The sequence below is a fragment of the Odontesthes bonariensis genome, chromosome 20 (genome assembly GCF_027942865.1).
Source record: "Odontesthes bonariensis isolate fOdoBon6 chromosome 20, fOdoBon6.hap1, whole genome shotgun sequence".
In the NCBI taxonomy this organism is placed as follows: domain Eukaryota; kingdom Metazoa; phylum Chordata; class Actinopteri; order Atheriniformes; family Atherinopsidae; genus Odontesthes; species Odontesthes bonariensis.
This window is the reverse complement of record NC_134525.1, coordinates 18,778,191-18,790,190: the sequence shown is the minus strand read 5'-3', so window position 1 is coordinate 18,790,190 and position 12,000 is coordinate 18,778,191. Positions and strand designations below refer to the sequence as shown.

Genomic DNA, 12,000 nt, shown 5'->3' with positions numbered 1-12,000 from the left:
TCTCACTGCAGTCCCAAACAAACACCCGGCATCACTCAACAAATCACAAACAGCCACAAATTGAACGAAGAGAACAAAAATGACTGCGATTTCAGATTTTTTTGTGTGCGTGTACTGTAAATGTGTGCACAAGTACCTTGGTGTTGAAACCCTCGGCATTCTGGGTTATTCGGTAGAGCTGTGGGAAACGGAGCATGTTCTGCTGGCTGCACGGCCGATCAACAATCCCAAGAGTAAACGGAGGCAGTGCAGTGAATATCTGCAGCACACCGAACATAAACATGCAGCCATTAAAAACCCACTAAAGGCACATGTGCCTATACTTTGTTTAGCTGCACTGTCATTGTTCTTATCAGATTGTCAGCACAAAAAGGAATTCCATTATGTTTTAAAAACGGGAAGCCTGAAGGCATCTGCAGACAGATGTAAAGTACATAAAGGAGTCACCAGAACACACAGAAATACCCTGACAAAAAGAAAGAGTAGATAAGATTTACTAAGAAATGGGTAGAGAGCAAAGGAAACAACAGTTTGTATCAGTTAAGTGAAAGAAGGAGAGGACGTGAGACTGAGGGAGAGTGGAGAAACAGAAAAGAGTCAGATAATTTGAAGAGGGAGCGAAGGCGGATTCTCACCACATTGTAGAGGCCTATACACCAGCGCTCAAAAAGGATCTGGCCGGAGAACCCGTTCACAAAGGCAAACCAGAGCTAGGGCACAAAGAGAGGGATGAGAGGAACAATAGCAGAGGGTAAAATTGCCTTAGGGAGGCACTGATAGTGGAAACAGCAGGAAGAGATGGACAAATGTGTTCCTTTCTTTCGGCAATAATATGGCCACATGAGAAAATCTTTGCAGAATGACAGACTGAACTGACTCAGAAAATAAAAACTTCCTTATATAATAGCTTAACTTCCTGCTGCTCCATTAAGCATCATGATGTTTTAAATGCAATCATCACAAAGGTTTTGATCCACTCAGAAACCACATTCTGACTTCAATGAGTTTATTTATAGAAACACATAATCTAATAGGACTTTTGCCTCGCTTTCACATTCATTAATGCGCACACACTAACCCCACCACCCCCCTCTTACAGATGCACACACAAAGAGCAGACACAAGCTGATCTGAGGACAGATAGAGAAAATGTTTGGGGCCGCTGATGGGAGCTGTGGCATTCCTGGGGCATACAGTGGAGCATACAGCCTTGGGGTGAGGTCAGATACGCACACTCTCTTTCTCTCACACGCACCCATCCCCCTTATTCTGTCTCCACTAAGTGGACAGAGACAGTCTCTGACCTTTGGCCTAGAGGGCTCTGCTGGAAGCCAATTATGTGAGATAATCGTGGAAGCACACATATATTTACGCACAGGGACAGAGTGGTGGTGTGAGCGGGACAGAGGGCTACAGGCTGCAGCTCTCATGAGGATCAGCACCTGCTGGCATCCTTAACGTCAGGCAGAAGAGTGAGGTGGTGGGAGGGTGGGAGTAGCACAGCTGACAAATGCCCCTCATAGCAGGCAAGCTGGGGCTGCAGAATGGCCCTTCATCTCACACACACACACACACACACATCCAAACAGCAGTCCTGTTTCCATCACTTCTTAGGACAATACACTGATCCCTAAAGGATTTAATCAAACCAGGAATACTGCTCCTTTTTCCATTCATTCTTCCCTGAACCCTAAACCAAATCTTCATCCTAAAAATGCTATGATTTACGTGATGGGGATTTTTTTTCCCGGCCGTAATATGTGTAATTCAAGTACACGCACACACAGCAGCTGACCTTGAGGGCCAAGGTCTCGTCACTGCTGATCTAAAGACACTTTTATGTGCATGTGTATATATGTGTGTGTGTGTGTATAGGAGACAGAAAGCAGACACCAGAAGGGCACCTCGTCCATCACTGTCAGCCACGTCGACAAACAGCTGCAAAACGTCTCTGTTAATGTAACTGTGAGTGTGTGTGTGTGTGTAAAAAGCAGACAGGGTGTGGTGGTGGGGCTCTTACCTCTATTATGTAGAGTACCACATTCTTATAGAAACAGTAGAGGATACACTTTGTGACACGGTTGTAGCTCCATGCCCCGTGCACCAACAGAAGCTTCTCCAGGTAGCAGAACTGCACATCATAGAAGAAGAAACACAGAAATTTCTATTTTTAGAGGACAAATAAAGATAAATCAGAGGCAGATGGGAACAGAGATTATACGAAGTGAGTTACAGCGAAGAGAAATTTGAAGCAAGATGAGGTTTGCTGATTAAGATAAGTCGAGTAGGACATCCAGGAGCTTTAAGATAGACAAGGCAGTGAAAGAGTCAGAGCAGGTTTGTGTGGAAAAACACAGAAAACACTCGGGAATCACAGCCATCATAATAATGATCAAACAGAACTGAAAAGTGTAGGGTTTATGGTTTTATTCAAACTCAAAATGAATGTTTCAAATTTAACAATGATAAAAACTGCTGATTATAAAATACAATGTTTTAACATTCTGGATAAAGATATTTGATTTACCTTTCTGGCCTTTTCATAATGACAAAACAAACGGCAACCGAACAAAAATTTTGAGCATCCTTTCCGAGTACTGACCAGTATTCAGCCACACTCCCTTTGGCAAGTACACAGCTTCTAACGCTGGTCAACAGTTTGGTTAATCTTGTGTCTTTCTGTCCATGTTTGCAAAACAAACTTATTCTTTCTGAAAAAGCTATTTGATGTTTTGATGAGAAGGCAAAACCTTCAACTTGCACATTTTGAAGAAGTCCGTTGTGCTTTTCAATTCCAACCCTGTTGTAGAAGAGATCTGCTTTACTTTTCTAGCCTTTTCACTTATATTGTGACATCTCGAGTTCAAACTGCTATCCAACCGAATCCATCTTGTGAAATGTTACCTCTGACACTGGCTGCAACACAATCCTAAAGCACGATCGACCCGACTCCATATCCAACAGTTGGAGAGCTTTTTCTTTCTTTTCAATTTTCATCTAAAGATATTTTTGAACATTTCAGTAGAAGCTTTGTTTGGCCTTTTTAACAAGAGGAGATTGAGAGACATAACTTTCTACTGCTTTGTTGTCATCCGATTGTTTTGGTTTTTTTTTTTAGATTAAATTCAGATATTTATATCCCCTGGCCTCTCCTAACAATTTTTGTTTGAATAAGTCCTTTCCTTAACAAACGAAATGGGGTCTGAAACCATGGTTCAAGCTATCTGCATGGGGTCATAACTCCTTCAAACACTTTTATCTGTTTATTCTTTTACTCTAAGGAATCATTTTTGTTCTGACCAATTTTAATCTTGTTTAAAATGTTACAAGACATCTTCAGCTCTAACTTTATCCCATCCAAAGATAACTTTGGCTTTTACTTACCTGACTTGTCAGCAACACCATTCTAACTAGAAAATCAAATTAACCGCCAAAACATAAAGAAAGAAAATATGTTGGTTTTCCAAATTTCTCCATTTACTTCCTTTTGATGTGACTAGAAATAAACTAAAATATTTCAGATTGTTAAGGCTTGTGATGTGGAGCACTGACGGTATGATACTTCACTGACACTTATAAGTGGATTCTTCTTTCATTCGTTCCCCTGAGGTTGGGTTAAAGATCAGGATCAAGTGTAGTAGGCAGAAAAGACTCGGTGCTTTCAGAAAATTCAGCGAGGTGTCCAAACAAACCTGCATTCCAAACCTGCGACCATTTAAAATAATTGAAATGATTTAAATTTAACAAAAATAGGAAAAAAAAATGTTTCTATGAAGACACAAAGAAAAAAAATAAATAAATCATCCGATCCTTACAATGTCTTAAAATAACTGAATACAAACTCATATGAACAATAACAACTTATTCAAATCATGTTATCTATTCAGTGCAGAAGCAGGGTCTGAAAAACAGATTACTCCCACGGAATAGCCCTTAGCAGCAATAATTCAATAGTTTTCTGTATGACGTTATCAGTCTTTCACAAATTGTGGAGAAATTTGGCCCGCTCCTCTTGTAAAGGTTACTTTAGTTCATTGAGATTTGCAGCATTTGTTTATGCGCAGCTCTCTTAAGGTTCCACCACAGCATTTCATCAGTTTGAGGTCTGGACTTTGACTGGACCATTGCAACATGTGGATTCCTGATGAAGACGGCTTTTCATCAGTCCGCTGTGGTCAAGAGCTGAACCAAAAGGCAAAACCTACCGATCCATCTTCATTTCATTATTTTGGTAGTGACCAAAAAAAAAAAGAAATGAAGATAAAGGGCCTGAAATGATTTTCTTTCAAAGGGTGGCTGGGCTCAGCCTTAAAGAAAAGGTGATGAGACCCAGCATCTGGAGGGAGATGCATCTCCCCATGAAAAGGAGTCAGCTGAGGTTCTCTGAACGTCTCATTATGATGCCTTTGGGACCCGAATTCAGATAAGTGAAAGAAAATGGACGGATGGACAAACTTGCTTTTGCTTTTTTTTTTCTGCAACTTAATGTAACCACATATTACAACTTGGTATAATGTGTTGTTGTTTGTCTGATGTTAAGGCCTGGTAATGGCCTGATGATAATTATGTATGATGCACTAATGGGTATGACCTTCAAATTTAAAGAGGATGCACTTTCTTTATCAAATGACTGTATGTTCGTGTAAAAGCCTGGAACATTTCTGCAGGACCCGAGGGCATGTTTGCTTTGTCTGCTCCCACCTGTGCAATGGAGTAGTCAGAAGAATTAGTGGCCTGCATGCCCTCGTTGCCGCTGATTCCCACTCCAACGTGAGCCGTCTGAATCATCCCCACGTCATTCGCACCGTCGCCTATCGCCAGCGTGATGGCCTTCACGTGTTTCTTCACCATATCCACAATCTCGGACTTTTGTAGTGGAGACACTCTGCAGTGAACAGATGGAGATAGTTGGTTGATATTAAATGTGTGCAGCTGCCTGCACTGGGAGGAAATTAGAGGAAGGGAGAAGATAGGGGGATTAAAGAATGTCTCGAGGAAGTAAGAAAGTAAGTCATAAATACATTAGCCATTAGAACAAACAAAGCCTGGGAAACTGAGTGAAACAGCTGAAAGGGCAAAGAAAAAGAAAAAAAGAGAGATTGAAGGAAGGCTGGCAGAAACGCACACACACACACACACACACACACACACTTCGGTGCTCTGTTTACAGGTCCACAGAACAATGATTCACTGTTCTGCTAATAAGATTTGGTGAAGTTCGCTTTTGATGTGTTTATACACATGTGTGCATGCATGTTTACATGGATTAATGCATGACTGTCTGCGTCTGAGTGTACCTCAGAGCGTGTATGCGTTTAGGGAGCTCGCAGGGGTACTCCACCCTCTTGACCCTTATCACCGATCCTCTGTCTGTAACCGGTTCTGTCTCGTCACAAACAATGGAGAACAAAGGGAGGCTCAATTACAGAAGCGTCCCTCAAGGCCACTGAAAGAGGATGGTGAAATGTCATGCTGCATTTGCTGAAGTAGTGGGTATATGTTTCTTTTTTTTTTTTCTTAAAAAAAAAAAATAAAAAAAATCAAGCACGTGGTTGATCTGGGGAGAAAGAAGTTCAAATGCCATGTTCCCCCAATTAGACTGGTTTTCTGTTTGGCTTTAGTAGAGAGATTTATAAAAATTCATGGTTTTTCCCTGCGCCTTTAACTGGAAAGAAACCGTAGAAGCAGTTGAAAACAACACAGACTAGTATGCGAGGCTACTTTTGAAAAGCCCTCATTTGTTTAATTGGACTGCTTTAAATGTGAACACTCACCGAAACAATTGTCCAATTAGCTTTATGTGAGTTTTTGATCAAATTAACAAGTTTTTAAAAAAAATTTCTTATTGCTTAAGATGGGCAAATTGGTCAAACTGTTTAGAGCCTTGCAGGCCAACAACATTTCTGTGGCTGTAACTTTACAAATAATCCCCCATTATCTCCAATATCTGAGATTTCTCCATCTTCATGTATTCACCCCCCCCAAAAAAGAGCAAAACATGTATGGGAACCCCTGGTAGATCTAACATGGAACATCCCATTTATGTTATGTTATGTTACATGTAAGGTCCAGTCAGACGTATGCTGCATGATATTTAATTGTTTTTGCTCTTTGGAGGAGGTAATGGTAAAGTAACAATCCATCCCAACATACACTGTGTTTACATGTTCAAAAGTTGTGTTCTGGTATCAGCCACTGAAACCAAGCTTGTCTTTATCTGTGTTTTCAAAACATGCCCTGTATGAAGAGGTGTTTCGACTGCGTATCAGTCATATGTACGAGCTCACAGCTTTAGTGAATCTTCTAATTACTGGCAACAAAGTGAAAACAAATGTCTCCAAAGAAGAAGACATGGGAGAGAACTGACACTGGGACTGGGATTAAAGCGGAACAACACAGCAACTTATTTTTCCCACAGTACAGCACTTGCAAGTATAGAAGCTTATGTACAATATGAACAAACTTTTACAGCTCAGACTGGATATCTACATGTTATATAAAATATGGTATTTATTTACCACAAGTCCAAACATCAATTATCATCACTTGAAGAACTAATGTCTCTACAAAGCTAAAAACTGTTTTCTTTAGTGCCAGATACTCCAGCTTTAGCGATTATCTAAGTAGCCATCGGTTTTGTTACCGGATATCTACCCATAGCCAGATATTAAATATTTAGACAGCATTTCCCTGATTATAGTAATTACCTGTGCCTTGGTGATGCATGAAGTGATAATGATTTGAGTATCAACACAGGACTTAGAGTACTGCCAATACTTTAAACACTTCCTAGAAAGAGGAGGAGCTACGGTCACAATGACTGTTTGTAAGTACAAGTCTAACTCGGGGAGTTCAGCATGAGGAGTGAAACTCCACCATGTCCATCTGCCATGTGATAATGACATTACAAAATTCGATTATATACAGCTGCGTGAGCAATCACATGCAAATGGAAGAAAATCTGACAATTTTATGACTAAATGAAATTATGAGCATGACCCCTCTCAGACACACATACAAAGACACACTGGAGTTCAGAAGTAATAATGATCCATCCTCATTGAATATATAGGTACAATAAATTTATGTTCTGCTTGAGCTGGAAACACGGAATGGGGGGGGGGGCTGCGTGCACATGCAGGTGTGTATTAAAAATCACAAGTTTACACAGAAACACATCTGGCACACGTCAGCAGGGTAAAACCTCGGGGTTTTGGCCTCGGCAGTCGTTGTTGAAGGATGAGATCAACCTCATTTGTTTTTTCTGTTTCTGCATCTGAAGTGTGCGCAACTGCGTCTCCTCTAGTGACTCTCGGCCTCCGACCACAAATCTCTCCTCATCTCTCCCCCTACCTTTCCTCCACACACAGCCAACAGTGTCTGGGATTGTGTAAAGTGGAGCCGCAAAGATGAAAGGCTCCCAGTGCTCTTCATGGTGGAACTGAGCAGAAAATAAGCAGCCGCTAAGTCCTCCTATAAACAAACGCGCAGTGAAGTCGGGAACCCATGCGTACAAGTGTGCTCAACTCCAACGTGCCCTGAAACGCGCACGGACACACAACACTCACACATTCCCACACTTTGAAACATCACAAACATAGAGGAGGTGAAAAATGTAATCTTATGGAGAACATTTTGAAGCTAAAGCTACGTCTCTTTTTATATACAGGCCTGCAACACAATGGATGTGCATACCACCTCATTACAGGAATCACCAAGAACCAAGTGTTGGGGATGGGACCTCCCAGGAGGTCATAAGATAAAGCTAAGGGCTCATGAGATGATTACAGGGAAAGGAAACATTTCAAAATGAGCAACATTTTTTACCCTTCTCTGATCATTGTTTGTTACTGTATTATCTTATTTAAATGCACATCATTAGACCTCCCAAAGGTTATTCAAATTAAAGGTTACGAGCAGCTCAACTGTTATCTTGAAGTGTTTAAAAGCCCCTAAATGCAACTTTCAATTAGATATGGCATTTTTATTAAGAAATCAAAGAACCAAAGGAGTTGAGAACTACAAACCCAATTTTTTTTTTTAAAACAAGTAGCGGTACAAGGACCTATTGCTCTATAGAATATAATCTAAAACCCTCTGATGCTCTAAAACTATACCTGCAACTGGTGATTTGGGCCTGCTGGAAATGATGTCCCATCTACAGTGAGGTAAGAAGAAACAGAAGACGGGGAGATACGAACAGAAAGAGGAGAGGAAACTGGAGGCTGTTTGCAAGGCCTGCGAGACCCGAGCCCGGATATGGTTTGAATGTTCAGGAGAGACTCAGTTACGTCCCTCCTGGCTACACAGACACACAGACGTGCACATGCACACACATCAAACGACAAGTGGAAAATCTTTTGTTAAACATCTGAGCTGGTTCTGACTGGAACATTACCAAAGAAGGGAATGCGCAGTAAACATTCTATGAACAGGGTGCGCTTTGTATAAATGTAATTGTTAAATGTCAACGACCGCGTCGCGACCAGCCGCATTGTGTTCATTCCAAGGGTACGAGCAGTAAGTGAGGCATGAATTAGATATTTCCAGTCAGTGTAGTGGTTCTTATTAATGTGCATTTCCTGTGCAAAATACAGACTTTTACCAACCTCATTCACTTGCTAACAACTGTGCTTTACTAACAACCTTTATAATCTCACACACAGGTATGCAGGCGAGCGTGTGGATTCACACACACCGACTCTTTCTCAAACTATTATGTGCAAAACATAGAAAGAATCCCTAAGAATCATTGCATGCACATTACATGGCCATTTCGTTGGACCGCTGTTCTCGTCTCGTGCACGCACGAGGAATTGATTGAGTTATAGACCAAAGACGGTGTGGATCGAACCTCCTCACCGTTTTTACAAAAGGAAGCAAAAAGATGTGGAGCATGTGCAGAATGCAAGGCCCATTTGAGTCTAACTGAGTGAACACATGCAGGACGTTCACATCTCTAACACATTATCCGTCCGCGTTCGTCCTTCCAAAGTTGCACAAAAACCACGCTTCTCAAAATTGGACAAACGTCGTTACGTGCGTTTTAAAGGTCTGGTTTTGGTTGGGCTAACAGAGTAATTTGTTTTTTCTAGAGTCGGGTAAATGTGCTTATTGTGTGTGTGTGTGTGTGTGTGTGTGTGGTGTAATTAAACTGTTTGAGCATTTTTTCTTTCATGGATACAGAAAGAAGATGTTGGGGCTGATTAAATCATTTATTACCCCAGGCACCCACATTATTGTGACAACTATAAAGCCAGACTTCCACACGTTTAGCTTTATAGACGCTCACCATTATCTGAGGAGGACCATTTCTGGTCTCACAACTGTTGTGTCAAGACAGAATGGAATCGAAAGAAAGTGCTAATGCATAAAAGTTGGCAGATTTTTTTTCATCTCCATGTACAAATGTGCTTTAAACCAAAAAGGTTGCAAACATTGAGTTGGTTCTACAGCTGGGTAGAGGTGCAAAACAGAAGGGTTTGACTGCTTTTGGGAGCTTTTGGGAGACATTCTCTCCTTATCAAATCAGTGAAAAAGAATTTTCCCATAACATCTTAATGATTTTGTATATATCTAACAATGTTCCTCATACAGCATTCCCATCTTAAAACAGCAGTTGAGACTGAGCTGTTTAAGTGTTTTGCCCACAAAAAAAAACAACTTGTGACCGACAGTGATACTCGGACATAAAATTCCTATTAAGTTTATGTGCGTCGTTTTTTATGGGATTTAGAAAATGCTGCTGAGATTCAGTGTAATTTCGAATTATACCTCACTTGTGTAGACAGCCTTTTGTGAGCCCAAAGTTTTGTTATGCATATACGTTGAAATATTCCTCCCTACCTGCAGCAGATCACAGCTTTGCAGGACAGCGCCAAGTCGAGGAAGGCCTGGCGAAGCTCGAAGGAAAGGGCATATTTGAGTGTCTGGCCATCGATGATCAGTGCAAGCTCATTTTCTTTCCTCAGAGAGTCACCCAGGGACGAACAGTGAGCCGTGAGTGTGGCACGAGTAGCCTGCAAGAAGACAAATACATTGAGGGGAGATAATGATTTTTTTCATCATTTTTTTTTTTTTTTTTTTTTTTTTTTTTTCAACATCTTAACTGAAAGCCCTCCATCTCAGACATCTTCTCTACACTTATCATTCGTCAGCAATATATTCAAAGTGCTTAAAAGGATCTATCAGGAAATCTCATCACTAACTACCAACAATCTCTTAATCTGTTACAGAAAACGACACTTCCTCTTCTGCAATGAAGCGGTGAACGTTAAAAGGAACCACATTTTTCTAGTTTTATGTTTTTTTGGTAAGGATATTGTTGCCTCACAAAGTGGTGAAAATGTAAATCACGCACATCAAAACACACGCACCAGTTTGCTGAAAGGTCAAAGCCACTGGCAGCAAATGGAAGACATATGTTCTTGGCGGCTTTCATCTGGGGAAACAATTTGCTTCTGTGTACACTACAAAATTAAGAATGCCAATATAAAGTTCACAGTTGTTCTAGACATCATCACGACATGCTGATGCTGTGAGGTCCTGAAGGCACGTTTAGTTAGCCAGTAAAATCTTAAATCTTTCCTTCACGTAGCTGCAGCACATGACGGTGGGAGAAAATAAGCAAAAGGGAGAGAATGACAAACACACAACAAGAGGAAAAGGGAAAGGCAAGAAAGATAAATGTGCCGAAGTAATGTTGTGGATGAGTGAAATGTATCATTCACATGAACCAACAAAGTGTGTGTGTATATATATATATATATATATATATATATATATATATATATATATATATATGTGTGTTTGTTTAAATGCCAGCTCCCCTGCAGGGCAGTAGTTTGGAGCCGTTTTGATGGAGCTTTTGATAATAGAGGAACAGGGATTAATAGAGAAAATAAACATCCAACAGAGGTGTAATGAATTCCATGTGGAGAAGCAGCCACGCAACAAGCTTAACCATGCTGTCTCCATGAATGCACACTAACAAGCACACACACACACACACACACACACACACACACACACACACGCAAGAATAATTTCCACTGTCTGAATTTTGATATACATTGAGTCTCGTGTAAATCATTTAGAATCTAAATCTATTAGATAAAAAGGATTTTTCAAAGATGAAATTAGGTTAAAGCCAATCAAATCACTCAAACTCTAAAGACTGAACAAGATTGTTGTATCCATCCTGTGTTTTCCAATAATAAATCAGAAAGCGGCTCAAAAATTCTGTCTAGGGTCAGTTTTGTTTGTTGTACATGTTGAATTCCGCTTATTCCCCTTATGAACGAGGAATGACGCAAAATGAAATTCCCAATGAAAGTGCATGTTTGTGGATCAAGGGTAATAAAAATAAACACATATCAAGGATCTATACTACGAAAAAAAAAAAAACCCTAGACACAAAAGGGCACAAATGTTACAAAATCTGGTGCCATTAAGAGTCTACTCAGTCTGCCACAGTGGGCTATCAGCGGCTGTCTGACCTAAGGGAAAACGGTGACCCATGGAGAAGTGACCCCTCAGTCAACATATCAGCACATACGAGACACAAAGCGGCAAGCACGCACACGCACATAAACGTGTACGTAACAAAGTCACATGAACAATGCAGCCGCTCTTCTTCTTGCCAAATAGCGATGCACACATGCGTACCCTCCGCACACAAGCATCCCTCCTCTTCCCAAAAATTCCTTGCTCTTGTTTTCTCAGCCTGAGGCTGTGTGTTTTTCTTTGTATGCCGGAATTCCTGTTTGCATTCAACTTTTTCCCCCAAACAGGGGGAAGGAAAACAAAAACATAATGAATGGATTAAAAGAGATCACAGGTTGTCAGAGTTCTTAAACTCAAAAGCGGGCTATGGGTCTCTGTGTGTGTGTGTGCGCGTGTGTGTAGTGCACGTGTTGCTATAGAGGAATAAAACACATGTATGAGTATGTCTTTGCATGTAAACAAACAGGGGGCTGTGTGTGCATACATGCAGCACAT

At 40.8% G+C, this 12,000-nt stretch overlaps 1 protein-coding gene across 1 annotated transcript in view; it reads right to left on the bottom strand.

Annotated features, from left to right (window-relative positions):
• Positions 1 to 12,000, bottom strand: part of atp8a2 (ATPase phospholipid transporting 8A2) — a 43,856-nt gene that overhangs the window by 5,440 nt on the left and 26,416 nt on the right. The window contains 5 exon segments of the mRNA XM_075453097.1: positions 137 to 259; positions 636 to 710; positions 2,021 to 2,131; positions 4,702 to 4,885; positions 9,847 to 10,019. Of these exon segments, the coding sequence (XP_075309212.1) occupies positions 137 to 259; positions 636 to 710; positions 2,021 to 2,131; positions 4,702 to 4,885; positions 9,847 to 10,019 (666 nt within the window).